Below are 15502 nucleotides of genomic sequence, written 5' to 3'. Positions count from 1 at the left end.
GTTTAGAATCGTTAAGGCTGGAAAAGGCCTTAGGAGCACTGAGTCCAGCCATGAACTGACACCACCGTGTTCACCACCGTGTTCACCACCGAACCATGTCCCCAAGTGCCACATCCACACATCTTTTGAACGCTTCCAGGGATGGCGATTCCATCAATTCCCTGGGCTATCTGTTCCAATGCCTCACCGCACTTTCTGTGTAGAATTTTTTCTTAATATCCAATGTAAACTTCCCCTGGCACAACTTGAGGCCACTTCCTTGTCCTGTCACTTGTTACTTGGGAGAAGAGACCGACCCCCACCTGGCTACAACCTCCTTTCAGGTAACTGTGGAGAGCAGTGTGGTCTCCCCTGAGCCTCCTTTTCTCTCCAGACTAAACCCCTCCAGCTCCCTCAGCTGCTCCTCATCACACTTGTGCTACAGATGCTTCCCCAGCTCCATCGCCCTTCTCTGGACAAGCATTTCATCAAAGACAGAAGAAAAAATGTAATTTAAAAGAGATAGCCAACATAGAAACATTAAAAGATAATGGTAGAGTTAAAAATTTGAGTCAAGCCATATGCTGAAATGATGGTAGAGCATCAATAGGGGGAAGCAGTAAATATGTTTTCATTCAACCAGTCTCACAGCCTGCATTGTTGACAATGGATCAATAGAAGAGAGTCCCACTCAGTGTTTAAAAATACGTGACTTTTCCAAAAACACCCTTATGGCTCCCTACAGCTTCACTCTGAAGACAGTCCTTTGGTTTTTGAAAGCCAGGAAGTAAAATACAATGGCCAATTCCAGACTGACTTCAGGACACAACGGGGGGACAAAGTGGTCTCCAAGCTTTTCATTCCTATTTGTTTGTTTAAGTCTTTTATCTTGTTTGTATGTGGAAAGTCTTGAAGCAGATAAGAAATATTTTTATTGAAAATAATCCAAACAACTTTCAAACTGAATTAACTTACTTGGACCAAACTTATTCAAAAATAACTCTTTAAACAACCCCAAGTCTTGAAGGTCTCCAGTTTCTTAACAGTTTTTTGTATTTGTTTACCATGATATGTATCCACAGAGATTATAACTTCAGAATATAAATGTTTTTCTGTCGTTTTAACTTAAATGATGTGAAAACAAACATGGCATGGACAGTGCTTCCTGCGTTAACTTAGTTTGTTCATCGTAAACACAGATTCATGCAGCCTTTCTGGTACTTTCAGCATTACTTGACACCTACCCAAAGTGCTACATTTAATTTTTTTTGGTCAAATTTAAAGGTTTAATACATTTCTGGAACATAAATGAAGAGTGTCTGCAGTTCCACTATAACTCACATATTAAACATCTCTTCAATTCTGTACTCCAAGGTTGAGTTTGCATCATTGAATCAATTATCGTGCTATTCTTGAGCAATCATTTTTTCAAGGTTTTCAATATCTTATACCAACAAGCTTTTTTTTTTTGGTTATTCATGAGACACAAAAGGAAATGCAGCTCCAGTCAAAACAGGGGAGAGGGTAGTGGAAAGGCTCCAAAGCTCCATGATGTCAGTACCTGTTGATTCAGCACCTTCTCCCCTCACTTTCTTGAAGTAAATCTCCATCTGAACACAGACACCTCACAGCTTGTCATCAGCTGGGATTAAGATGCAATAATGGCACTTGAAGATAATAAGTCAAATCAGGCCTCAGCTTTCACCTCCTTTCCTTGCTTCTGTAAGCAGGAGATTACGGAGCAGTGGAGTCACGACAGAAGCCAATTGCTCTAAGCTCTGTGCCTGCTACGCAGGGTGACCCAAAGAGGCACTGACATAATGGCCTTGTTTGCTCCATTCCTGTGCAGTAACTAGAACAAATTGCTGACCACCTGGGTGGGGGACGAGGGGCTAACACTGTGCTGAGACAAAGCTTTTCCCAGAGTGCTACCCAGGGCAGGCCTGGATGCAAAATACATTTATAGTGACTAACAGCATGTCTTTATGACAAATCAGAACCAGAGCTGTAGCACAGGTTGGATTACCTGAGGAGGCTTCAGGCAGAAAAGGTAAAACTGTGGTGAAGGAGTGAAGAGCGGGACTTACTATTCGAAGCCTAGTCAAAGAGGAATTCTGATGATACAGCAGACTGAGCAGATGTCCATACCATTAAACCTTGATTGTTAAGCAGAAATACAGCTCTTTTTCAAATTCATGGAAATGAGCGACTAGTGTATGCTTTTGGATGGAAAATTTAGATGCAAAACTGCTGCCCTAATATTGTTTTACTATCTCAGGACTGCACACAAGTATCTGAGTCGTGAAAGGCCATCTTTAAAGAATGCACACTGTAGGGAGTTAAAAGATATCTCAACTGGAAAGAAAAATTAGGTGCTGAGACATACATCCAGGATGAAATAATCAGCTTTTATGTACAGAGATGAAAAGCATTGGTCATATCAGCCTGGAAAGATAACTTATATATCAGTTGCTCCCTGTGCATTTTTGCTTACGTCAGCTGCTTCCAGGAGTGGCAGAAAGTTAAGATACTATAAACCTGATCAGTCTATATTCAAGAGCCTTTGAAAGACTGCAATACACCCTTATCTACAATGCTGCAGACAACTATGTCAGACAGTGTGAAGCAAAATCAATGCAGTTACAATGAAGAGCTTCCTTTTGAGAACCCTGAGTTCTTCCTGTTCTGCCAGTCTTTTCTTGAGCCAATGTACCATCCTAAGGATAACAAGAAGCAAGTGTTTCTGTACCATCCTAAGGATAACAAGAAGCAAGTGTTTCTGACTCAAACATGCTCACAGAGAAGAGTGGGTTTTAAGCTTCCTGATTTAAAGTTGTATCATGACCCACTTGCTCTGAAGTAGGTCAGTCTGTGGTGTGCTGAACTCAATCAGAAAGGTCAGCACAAGAGTAGTCTGAGCTAAGGGAAAGATGTAGAAAGCCACTTCCTATTTCTGTTATGTCAGTATTGGGTGCAGTGAATTTTTACTAAGGGGAGTTTTTGTGTGCTGTCCTTTCTCATAATTGTCATGTCTGTCAAATGCAGAAGGACTGTGCTCTGATAGTTCCTTGTTCCTGCTTGCTGAATTAAATGGGTTTACATAATGTTTTCTCAAGGTTGTTTCATTCTGGCATAGATAACTTGCTTCTTCTTGCCCAAACAGACTTGGCTACATGCATACACTTCTCCGTGCATTGCTAGAGCTCCTTCTCACTTCTGCTCTGTTATTTCCAGTACTAATCATTATGCCACAGCCATGAAAAATTTTAAAACTCTATTACTTGTATAAGGAATGCGATCTTCTGGGAGTTTGCTGTTTGCTAGGTAAGAGCTATTCTAGGAGAAAGAAATGACAGTGTGTTATAGAACAGACAAAGTGTTCTCTTTCCCAAAGATTGTTTTCAATCTTTGTATGGCTGTTTTCATCAATTTAAAAATCTCAAATTAAAAAAAAAAATTACTAGTTGCAATTTACCAAGAAAGTGTGGCACCTACCAGTTTCTTTTCACAGAAATAGTTGGATGTGCTGTTCACCCACAGTGAGATAATAATGAGTATCAAAAAGGAACAGTCTCTTCTTTGCTCTTTTCTTCTGACTTCCATCGCTGACAAATTGTTTGCTTATCCCATGCAGTCAGGCAGTTCCATACATACTTACTTGTTTCAGTCAAATTTTCACTTAGCTGAAACAAGTTTTTCCTTGCTGTCCACTTTTTAAGGGGGAGCTCTTCTCTTTAACCTTGCAAAGCTGATGAGCTTACCTGACAACAAAAAAAACTCAATGCAAAAAAAAAAAACAGTAAGAGATACTTATTTTAGCATTTCAGAGAAGACCTCAGAAAGCCTTTAATCTTTCTTTCCATGGCCCAGACCGTGGGGGGCTGAAGACCTTTTGGTTTAGTAGAGGTCTGCATCCTCCAGTCAAGACAAGGCAAAGCTGATGGTATGGGGTAATTACATGAGTATTCTGCGGTCACATTGTCTGAGCTGCAAGATAAAAGCAGAATTTTCTAGACGCACCTAGTGAGAAAAATAGAGAAGCTCTTCTACATCTACATAATACACAATTGGGTCAAACTATGAGCTGGGAGAAGCAAAAACTCCTGACAAATAACAGGATTTCTAGTGAGCGTAGAGTAGCATTGAAAAAGATAAGTAGGGAAAGCCACTTCGTTTTAAGAAAACACAGTTCCACTAAAGTAAAAGTATGTTCATCTCACCATTGTTTTTAATTAAAAAAAAGGAAAAAAAAAGCCAAAGTAACTCTTTTGTGATTTTATGTTTAATTTTTATAATGCAAAAATTTATTAAACATTTCACATAAACCATTATGTTTTCTATAAATCAGTTTCATGGCCAGATTGGATGGGGTGGGATAGGGCTTTGAGCAATCCATTCTAATGGAAGATGTCTCTGCCCAGGGCAGGGGGGTTGAAACTGGATGACCTTAAAGTCCCTCCCAACCCAAACCATTCTATGATTCTGTATGCCTTCACTAAGTGTGGTAATCCTATTACACTGTCTTGTTTTCTAAGTTTCTTTACCATCATTTCAATGTACTTCATATGGATGTGTGAAACAAGATGAGTGTATATCATCCATCAATCGTAATAAGCAATAATACAGCACTACCCACTTTCAAATTAATGAAACCTTTTTGCCTACTCTCATACCAAATTGGAGGATGCTGTAGAGTGAGCAACTCTGGGATTTGCAATATCTGATATATCTCTGAGATTTGCATCATCTCTGAAAGACATTTTCCCCATTTACTCTGAGTCATAACAACATGAAACATTCAGATGCTCATGGGAACACAATCATCTTTTTGAACCAGCTCTATTAAATGTACATTTGAAAAAAAACCAAATCACTGTAGTAGGACATATAGCTAAAATATTATTTTTCAAATATGCATGGCAAACTTTTACATGAACATTTTGATTTGTATTCCCTAAATACAGCTGTATAACACAGCTTATTCATACATGAGATACTGCCACATTTGGAAGCCGCTCTACAGCTTGATTTATCTGCCACGTTAAATCTATCAAATTCCTGTTTTTCTACCTTGTAAGTTTATAGTGTTATCAGTAGCTTTGTGCCTGACCAATGATGCTGCAAGGATATTAAATTACTAGTTTAATCTTGACAGTGTAATTGACAGTTTCACTGCAAATTGGACCACTCACTTGAACCCATCTCACTGGCACGACTCTAATCAGATGGCTTGATCAGTCAGTGCATACACAGCACCTGCTGTTCCCTCCAGGTGTGAGTCTGTAGCTCCTAATAGATTGTAATGTTTCTCTGCCCTTGGTACCTTAGGATGCCATCTGCTGCCACCTCAATAGTTGTGTGTATGAATTCTTGGTACAGGGTTTATTCCCTTGCAAGCCACGCTCAGAACGATATACGTTTTGACTAAATTTTGTCATCCAAAAGCTATAGGAAGAGTCGAGTACTTGTTGTACTAGGCCATCCTACACATAACATTTTTGCCTACACATAAATGTTCTGCTTTTCTTTGCTTATGGGCACATTGCCACGAGAGAAGACAGTTACAGCTTGAATCACAAGTGTACCTAAATTTTGGCTAAGAAATTAGAAATGCTTTGTGCACTGTTTTGTACACTTTGGCACATGGCTTCACTAATCATGGTACCCCAACTGAACTATTTCAGTGTTTCATGTTTCCTAAGCTACTTTATCCTGTAGCTGTCTATCACACGGATCCTATCATTCAGGCTTTCTCACCAGGAATCCCAAGTGCTGGGCCACACTATTCCCATTTTCAGAAGTTGGTTTCTCTCTCTCTCCCTCATTCTCACCATGAACATGTCTTACCAAGTGTCAGCTAACAGAAGAGCATATCTGATAGCTTATTACAGCTACCCCTGTGTGTCTTCTCATTCACTGTGGCACAGGAAAGAGCTAATGCTGGCCTGAGCACACTAAATCTTCTCTAAAGGCTGTGAACCACTACATCCATCTCCAGCAGTAAAGTTAGAGTGCAGCAAAACTTCAGGAACACGGAAACGTAGATGCAGGTGCTTACAAATAAAATTGTTACTTTATTTTGGGGATATAACTGAAGTCATAGAAGCAAAACTACAGAAATGTTGTTGTATATTAATAAGAAGAATTAACAATAGTATTTTAGTCTCTACTTTTCCTGTACTATATTTCTGTTTTAACCATACAGTATTCTAAATTTCATCTGCTGCTTTTACATTTAATATGTATTTTTGATTGCATAATCTTTGAATAATGCTATAAATTCAAGGAAGATAAAAGACTATTAAACAAGTGCCTGGATTCATTTACATGAGCTACTATGGTCAATGTATAATAGCAGCCACAGGACTGCACCTATTGTATACTGTTTAAATGTTCTAACACCAGCAACTCTAGGAGAGCTTTGGCTGGAAGCTATCTGCAGTTGGAAGTTCAGAAGGAAGAAACACAGCAATTTAAAAGCCTTTACAGGGTTTTAGGACTGCAACACTGCACAGTTGAGGCCGACACCTCCCAGAACACAGAAACCACGACATCATGGGAACACAGATCATAGTTTTCATTTATGTACGATCATACAACTATAATTGCATAGTAAACTTAGCATGAACAATGCACTGGATTTAGTCTGGTGATAAAAGCTTCTTTTATGATTCATATTTTGGCAAAGGATGTTGCCTGTAGCCTGGTATTTGGAACAAGACTGCCAGGGTGTAACACAGCTTAACTCAGCATACAGAAGGCTTGTTACAATTGATCCATATGTATTGGTTTGATGTTTATCCAGCTGGATGGATGTCATTAGAATCAAGTGATAGTATCACAAGCTTAAAGCCCTTCTTGGTTCATGAGTTCCCTGATTCAATTCTCAACAAAATTACAGAATGATGCATTCCAGTTCATCAGGAGTGAAGTCAGGCTACATGTGGGCTCATTGGTATTGGCAATTGAAAATAACTGACCAATTATCAACATCCCTAGGAGCTAAAAGTGCCATTGACACTAAACACACCCAGTAGTGCTTGGATTTCAGATATACTTGAAAACATGCACACTGCAGGATAAGGGTCTTCACCCATTTGTCTCTTGGATTTGCAGGTGCTTTATAACCCCCCTTTGTGTGGAAGGTGGAAAAAATAGATGAGGAACAAAAAACCAGTCTTCAACTGATAGCCAAAAGCTACTATCAGCTGAAGAGTAATGCAACAAATAACTTCTTAGTACTTGCCTAGCAGGTGAAATGCATCAGGTTTTATATTTTTCCAGCAAAATTAAATCAGCAGAAGATTTGCTATTCCTTACAAAAATCAGTTTCCATGCACAGTTATTTTGTTGCTTTGTGCAGGGGTGGGATTAAAAAAAAAATAAGAAATTAGTAAATCTAATTATGATTCTTATGTGAACAGAAAGTATTCTGTCAAGGATCCTAACAAAACAAAATGCTGCAGTGTCTTGACTGGAACTGGTGTGAGATTGCTTTGTGGAAGGAAAAAAAGAAATTAAAAAGGAAGCAAAAACATATATTTTTTTAAAAATGCACCAAAAACAAACAAACAAAAAGAACACAGAAAGAATATGCACAAATAGGATTCAATAGTAATACTCCAGCTGGCACAAGAATCACTGAGGACTGGTCTCAGTACAGCACAAGAAGGAGATTTTGAAAGTGAAGTATGAAGTTGTGCTGAGACTTTGAAGGAAAAGCTCTTATACCCAATTCCCAAGTGATATCCAAGCTGTAGTAAAAAGCCTCAGCACTTCGCAAGAAAAAATAATTTCGATTTGAAAAATTATGTAAATAGAAGGGGAAAAGTCCCCAAATTACCATCATCATCTAATACTGCATCTCAAATTATTCAACAAAATTGCACATGCTGAATTAGGAGCTGAAGGCCAAAGATAGAGAGGAAAAAGAAACTCACCTACAGAGATGCAAAACAGTCCCACCAAAGTAATCAGGATTCAAGTTTTCCTAGAAATGGTCATGATTTACAGAGCTGTCAGAACTTTTAACTGAGCACTTAAGGTTACTTACAAAAATGTGCCTCTGATCTGATGATTTTGGAGATGCAGCACTTGCTTATAATACTTGTTTTTATCCTCAGGAATTAATGGAGGGACATGTTATTTTTACACAGACTTTTGTACCAGTAACATAACAACCTTATCTATTTCTGATACTGGGCATAGAAACAAATATTTATTTTTTTTTTTCTTCAGAAGAGGTTGGATATAAAAAAAGTTCAACCAGAATAAGAGGAACTAAAAAGAAATCTCACAAGTCATAGCTCTATGGATGAAGCATGTGGGGTTTTGTAGCAATGCAACCATGGATGACCAGAGGAAGGACAAGTTATAGAAACAATACAAAACTTTTAACAGGCCCAACTAGGGAGTAAAGAACCACCCACAGAATTTCACACATTTGTCTTCACTTTCTTATTTTGCTCCCCTGCTTTGAATTCACTAGCTTGGTCTCTAGGCTTTTCTGCACCAAGTTCATGACAGCTCTGGTTCCTAACATCTCCACCAATGCTCACCTGTTCCCAGGGTAGGCTTGGGGAACTTCGGCTTCTGACACTTTTAACACAGATCCATTAGTCTTGTCTGTACCATTTTGTTGGTAGCTGATTTAGCCTAAAAACTCTCTGATCCCAAACCGGAGCCCGCACCAGTTCTAGAAGATATGGGGGAAGGATTAGGGAACATGCTGGGTAATAGCTCCTCCCTGGAAAGCTGATAGCTTCTCACCTGATATCCTCTATATCAAGGACATGAAATCCACCTGCTGAAAATTAAAGCTAAATTATCTCGCTCCTTCAGAGCTTCACTCACAGAGAACTGACAGTTCCCAGATTGGCAGAGTGACAAGCGGATTGTTTAAGTCCTAGCAAGTTTTGAAACCGGAACATAACAGCCTTCCACTCATGACCATCATTTTAAAAACCCAATTCATCTCAGCTCCTCTCTCAAGGGCACCAAAAATATATTCTCTCTCAGTTTAAATTAAAATTAATGCTTGTATCTCTATGACTAAAAGGTACCAAGCCAAGGTGTAAATTTATCCATAATACTCCAGTGCTGAGAGTGAGAGAACTACACAGCCTACATGGTCACATCCCTGAATTTCATGTGTGCCATGTAATAGTATGTAAAGAGCTGAGCAGCCTTCCCCATTCAACCTGCACCCATCTCCTACCTTCCATGAAGTCTCATTACTTTTGTCAGGCATCATTAACCTCCATCAAGAGATCCTGCACCAAGAAAACCTCATTATGGCAGAAGCCATAGGATACCATAGGAAACATAAAAAGGGCAGAAAAGCACTGCAAATTTCTCCTCTAGAGATATATCATCTTTTGAGTTGAGAGCAGACTGTGTTACCATAATCAGTCCTCCTCAGGCTAGAAGCTTGCCCAGTGACAGTATGTGTAAGGTTCCTCCTGAATAAATAGAGAAACATGTAAAAGAAAGTCTCTCGAGTCTAGTTAAGATCAAACTGAGCTAAGAACAGGTCTTCATGTTAAGCAAAAGCTTGATTTATAGCAGTTGTCTGGGGGTGAGGAAGCAATTACATCCTGTGGAGGTCATAGCTACCCCTAGGGCAAACAAAGTGAGGAAGGTGGAAAGTGCCTTTAACAGGTGTCAACCCACTTGTGTAATTGTTTCAGCTGGAGGCTCATAAGCAAAGGGACTCATTTCAAGGGGAAGTCACGTGTTTTAATTAAAAAAATAAACGTATCACACAGAAAGTGCCGATTTTAACATTTATTTTTTTTTAAACTCCAATTTCCATTTTTTTTCCACAGGCAGATTTTCTTTAGCAATAGCTCAAGAAGTATTATAATGCTAACTACAGCTAAAAGGAAACATTTTGGCACGAGACAGTAATAAAATAAATAGAATAAATAAGCCACTTTACACATGTGGAACAAAACAAAAACAACATGCAATAAACTTAATACTCTGTACAACAGCTTAAGGTAGTCTTTACTAAATAATATCATGCCATATCAGTACACATATTAGTAAAAATAGAAACTGTAACAAAATGCTTAATTCAAGCAAACCAGAGATGCAATATGAATCAACTAGAGAAGTTCAACAGTTCCAAAGAAGCCTGAGTTGGAGGTGAGTGAGCACACAACAGTGTACAAGACAATCTCAACCAAGAGGTTGAACCTGGTGATTCTTCAGCCATGTCTATGTTTATTTCCTTGCTGGAAACCATATCAGGCTGACATCCTCTTGAGCTTATGGCTGTTGAAAAAAAGAGAGAACACACATAAATGAAGACCTCAGCCACAGGTCAGTTATAGATTTCTTCTCTGAGAGAATAGTTCAGTTAGGCAAAGGGACATGTGGACACGACTGTCCCTGAGAAGGTTCTAAAAAGGAGTAGCCAATTCTGACAGGAGATAGAAAGACAAATGTGTTCACCAACGCCATCAGGAGATGTGAGAAACAAGCTTTCATATGTGCCCTGTTTTCATAAGCCTGTCATTATTTAGATGTTTAGATTCCTACCTGAGGAAAAGAAGATGCTTCTTCACCCAGCCTTCTTTAGGATTTACACAGGCCTTCAGCCCACTGTTGGTGTGGAAACTGGAAAAGAGATAATGATAAAGAAATCAGTAAATAATTAGAAATCCCTGCTAGTAAATACTGTGAAGATCCATTTTGTAAAAAAAGGTGCCATAGTTACTCTATATAATGAACAATAACAACTGCTTTTGTAAATGGCATTTAGATATAGGATAATCCAAACTCCTCCAATATTATATGAACATAAAGAAACATCCAATGAAATTTAAATGTAATAGCTGCTTATTGTTTGCACCATAAAATTGTGTTCAATTTACTTGATCCATTGAGACAAAGACCTTTACTGGATACCAGAAATAATTTCTAAGATTAAGGAGATTAGTTGCTGTCAAACTAAGGTGACAGATCAACATCTAGGAGGGACAAAATCTTGTGGAAAAGGAAATCCAATCTCTGTGAATTAAGAGAACTCTTGTCACTTATGTGTCTGCTAACAGGTCTTGGCAAGGGAACACCTTGTGTTGGCTAGAGTGGCCCTCAGCTGGAAATGAAGCACGTCTTTGTTTGCACAGCTGATTCCTAAACAGTCAGGAATTTATTATTTACATTGTATGGCTGTCCCATGAGTTAGTAGTCCCTGTCAACTACAGGTTGTGTATTTTGTTTACAGGTATTATATACAATTTATTCAGTTAATTTAGGTTTTTGAAAAAGCAAGAAAAATCATTCAAATAATTATTTCTGCCCAAACAGACATCCTAAGGTTAATATGCATCAGAAAAACTGGAGGATCTTCTGAAAAGTAACTTACATGATTGCAGGGATATCACAGACTTCACTGGCGAGCTGTTCAGTGTAGCCCTTCAGGGCCCACCGAGGCAGACGCACTTTGGTGTAAGACAGGCAGCAATCATGATTGCTGTGTGCTGGAATCAAGGAAAGCAGCAAAGTAAATAAAACCCATTTGGCTCGTGCTGCTGTGATGTCTAAGTACTCGCTGTACCCAGCTATCCAGCTCCCTCCTGGCAGAAGAGGAGGATGAGGCAGCATACTTTGCTGAAAGCATTCCCCCCACCTCACCCTCCTCCTGCTGCCAGCTGCGAGCAGCACCAAGAGCCGCTTCCTGGGGCAGAACGCCAGAGTTCACTCACCTTTGGAGGTGCCACACAGGAGCAGCGCCAGGAGCCCCATCAGGGAGACCAGGACCATGCTCTTGCTGCTAAAGCCAGCCATTCCCAGTCCACACTCACAGCTGTGCTCCAGTGAGTGCTCTGCTGCTGCCTGCCTGTTCTGCCAGCCCTGCCTCACCTCCACCTGCTTATAAAGGGGTGGCAGGAGCCACGGGAATTCACACGCGGGCGGGTTCCACTGTCATCAGTGCTGGGTTTCCCCATGGCAAATTCCATCGTGCCTGATTTGGCCCCAGCACACCTTCCTGGTACTATAACCGGAGATAAGAGTGTAACAGTGTGTTTGGGAAATATTTTTTTTATTTTTTTTTAAGTAGCTTAATAGATTCTGCCTAAAAGAAAAGGAAATAAAAGTCTGTGAGGTAATGGTTCTGTGGGTGAAGGACGTGTAGCTTTAGGGGTTGGAGTGTGGGTTGTGAAATGAGGAAAGTCAAATGTAGGTAACTCTCAATGTTACCTACAGAAACTGTGTGTCTACTGTGTTCTAGTTTAATAAACCCAGCCTGGGGGCTGGTGGAGATGGGCTGACCCAGCCAGATTCATTTCAGTATGGTGTGCTCACAGGAGCTGGGTCACTAGCTGTGGTGATATAAAAGCACTACATCAATATTAACTGGTTGGCTGACACAGTAACATCAGGCTTTGCAGATTACTGCTTTCTGAAATCTAGATTGTAGTATTGGCAAGGACATGTGAGCAATATTGAGTATTCATGGAAATAGGTTTCTTCAGCTTCCTATACCATGTATTCCCTATCATCACTTTCAGCCCATTTATTACACATCTGAACTTTCATCTAAAACAGAGCGAGCTTAAAAGCAACCTGAAATAGGGTCTGTATTTTCCACCGAATCTGTGCTGTCCAGAATGCATTAATGCTGCTTCATAAACAAGAGCTGTAGCTTGTTGCTTTCCCATCCCAAACCGTACCTGAGTATTGTGACTCCTGAACATTCAACAAAAACACGGAATCTTACAATTGCCTCACATGACTCTGGAGAAACCACCGGGGAGAGGCTCTGTCATCACTGCAAGCACCCTGTTTGAGCTGCCACTGAAGGACGGTACTTTCCCGTGCTGTTTAGGGATCTGTGTGAAAATAATGGATTGGCTGCAGGCCAGTGTACACAGGAGCTGCTACTGACTCCAGCTGCTTAGAGTAACCTGAGCTGTAAGTGGCTTCTCTTAAGGTAGAGCTCAGGAGCACGGTCATCCTTCACAGACTGCCAATACCTCTTTCTAGAAATGTAAACAGCTTGAACTCCAGAATAGATTGTTATTCAGAGAAAATAATTTCTCTGTACAATAGCCACAATTTAGGGAAGCTCATATGGCTGGGTATACATTAGCAGCCTTGCAGTGTGCATGGCACCAGACATGCTGGAGATGCTTCTCTGCAGAGCCACAGCCCCTGGCCAAGGGACAAGGGAAGAGGCAACAAAGAACCCATGCCCTGATGTAACTGTTTTATGGATCATAGTGAAATGCCATAAAAATACATAAAGATCAGTGCTCTCAGTATGCAGCTATTTCTGCGCTGTTTTGAGGACTATCTGTCCACAGTAGGCAATGCCTCAAACTACCTTAACTAGAATAGTAATACCTGAAATTAGGACAGTTTGGCTTGATAGTTTTTTCATTAACACACAGATTTCAAGGATCCCAAATCTGTTACACCTATACCCAGCTTGTTTCTTATGCCATTTCCTAGGCCATGCTGTTATCTAGATGGAGGTGGCCTTGCATCTCAAGTCTCCCCTGTGACTCTACAGCTCTATTTCCTCTCCATTCAGTGCTTTTTGGAGAGAATCATCTCATCTGAACTTTGACACTGCTACCTAAGCACCAGCAGTTTGTATACCTCAGCAATGACATCACGAAGGCAGTGCTCACCCTGTATTCCTACCCCCAGGCAGTTTTCATCACTCCACCAGTGACCAAGGCTGGCATCCTGCCTCCTCCTGTGGCAGCTGGACTTGTGCTTATAGTGCTCCTTTTATCTCATGGTTTGTTTGATTTAGGAAATTAGGATAAGGTTAAGATTTAGATTTAGAACAAAAGCCAGGAGGGGGGCCCCAACTTCAGGAGCACTGTCATTTTGTTTGTACTTCTTGTGTACAAAGTGCCTTCAGTTTATTTGCACAAAGTAATTTAAAAAAAAAATAGCCAAAGGGTTTTAATGCAAACGGCTGATAAAAGCTCTGCTAGTCCTGATATGACACATCACTGTATCTTATCAGTCTTTACCTTTACAATCCCATAATGCAAACAGGGGGCAAAAAAAAATATAGAAACAGAGAGGTGCTTATGTGTTCAAGGGAGGTGACTATTCATTTTTCCTTGGGAACAAGTGGATGGTGACTATTGTCCACCCTGATCCAACCAGACTTCCAGCCTGGTTTCCCTGTGTTTAGTGTCTTAATACTGCTGCAATTCAAAGGCTGCACATGGAGGGGGTCAGCGGGGGGGCTGCCAGGTCGAGGGAAGCTGTCATTGCCCTGCCCTGGGGCCTGCGAGGCTACGTGGGGAGGGCTGGTCCCAGAGTCTCCTCAGAGGGGCACAGCCAAAGCTCAAGGGCCATCAGACCCAAGTTGTGAAAAGGGAAATTCCCATCAGCCACATGGAAACCCCCTTTCCCTGGCCAACAGGGACAGGCTGGCCTGGAGAGGATGTGAAAGCCCAGTTTGAATACACCTGCAGATACTCAAACTTCAGCTGAATGTGGCCCTTTCCTGAACATGATCTTAAACTTGGGTTCCTTCCCAAGCCATGATCAAGCCCACATTATTTTTTCTGGGTTTGTCACGTTTAACTCACCTTTTCTTATTTTAGTTTCCCAGCTTATTTGTCTTCCTGACTTGACTTTGCTGTAAGCTTCTCAGTTTCCCTCCCTCCTGTTGCCCCTGCTCAGATTCCCCCACAGACCTTGCTCTCCCTCCCTGATGTTGCACTCACAATAAGACAAAGCACCAAAACACAGACTGACAAAGTGTTCAGCCTCTCCTAGGCTTCCCCTCCTGTTGTTCCAGGGGCCAGAAGGAACAGGCTCAAACCCTCCCGGATGTATTGATGTCGGGGTTTAGAGATGTAACAAGAACTGATAGTATTTACGACATAGAAACTACAGATAGCTGAGCCAAGTGATTTAAAGAAACAATGAGGAGAGGAAGTGAGACAGCCAGCAAGGCAACACCCAATCACTTTTTAACCAGGTGCACTGTCTTGAAGAAGTTCACAAGGCAGTTACTTAGGGACACCACTGAAGACCCTCAGAGACCTTATAAGGACATGCATATATGCTAAGAAGTTTTGGGAAATGTCGTGAATATGGAACATCAATGAGGGGAATGAAAAATGAATACTCATGTAATGATGATACCCAGTGCACCCAGCGCCGATTAAAGGATGCCTGACTTTTAAAGCTCACAAATTGGGTCTTGGAGGTTTAATTCAAGTGCTCTTTTTAGGTAACAGTATTACAAATGGTGAGGCAAAGACAGCCTAGGTGCCAGTGCTGCAGGGCCATTCAGTGAGAGCTATGGAAGGAGAGGAAATGCATCAGGGAAAACTGAGCCTTTTCCATATAATAGTAATATATATATAGATATATATGTGTGTGTGTATGTGTGTGTTTTATATATATATATATGGAAACTGACAGTTTTGAGCAGTTTGGGGATGCTAGAGAGGAGAGCTGGGGAGTCAAACTGCTGTCAGACACCACCTGCAAAGCTAGAGCCCCTCTATCTGCACTTCTCCAGGTCACCAGG

At 40.7% G+C, this 15502-nt stretch overlaps 1 protein-coding gene across 4 annotated transcripts; it reads right to left on the bottom strand.

Annotated features, from left to right (window-relative positions):
• Positions 1 to 9750: 9750 nt before the first annotated feature.
• On the bottom strand, positions 9751 to 14130 carry CCL20 (C-C motif chemokine ligand 20). Of its 4 annotated transcripts, none has more exons than XM_027739125.2 (5): positions 12663 to 14130; positions 11694 to 12064; positions 11354 to 11468; positions 10525 to 10602; positions 9751 to 10257 (listed from the first exon to the last, which is right to left on the bottom strand). In XM_027739125.2, exons 2-5 carry the CDS (start codon positions 11773 to 11775, stop codon positions 10230 to 10232), a joined length of 303 nt encoding a protein of 100 aa, XP_027594926.1. In that variant the 5' UTR covers positions 11776 to 12064; positions 12663 to 14130; the 3' UTR covers positions 9751 to 10229. The 4 variants fall into 4 exon arrangements, with proteins under 4 accessions (XP_027594926.1, XP_039240878.1, XP_039240877.1 ...); XM_039384944.1 differs by having other exon boundaries at positions 12710 to 14130; XM_039384943.1 differs by having other exon boundaries at positions 11694 to 12821; positions 13336 to 14130.
• Positions 14131 to 15502: the final 1372 nt, after the last annotated feature.

Source organism: Pipra filicauda, unplaced genomic scaffold (genome assembly GCF_003945595.2).
Source record: "Pipra filicauda isolate LSUMZ 115617 unplaced genomic scaffold, ASM394559v2 scaffold387_size670060_pilon, whole genome shotgun sequence".
Classification (NCBI taxonomy): domain Eukaryota; kingdom Metazoa; phylum Chordata; class Aves; order Passeriformes; family Pipridae; genus Pipra; species Pipra filicauda.
Note: the sequence above shows the minus strand (reverse complement) of the source record. Positions and strands in the feature narration are given on the sequence as shown.

Bases quoted from the DNA above. Each gene is read 5' to 3' on its own strand.
- CCL20 (XM_039384942.1), bottom strand. From the start codon at position 11,775: ATGGCTGGCTTTAGCAGCAAGAGCATGGTCCTGGTCTCCCTGATGGGG. The intron at 10,603-11,353 runs GTAAGTTACTTT...TCTCTTTTCCAG, and splicing joins TGTGATATCCCTGCAATCAT to TTTCCACACCAACAGTGGGC. The intron at 10,258-10,524 runs GTAGGAATCTAA...TTTTTTCAACAG, and splicing joins AAGCATCTTCTTTTCCTCAG to CCATAAGCTCAAGAGGATGT.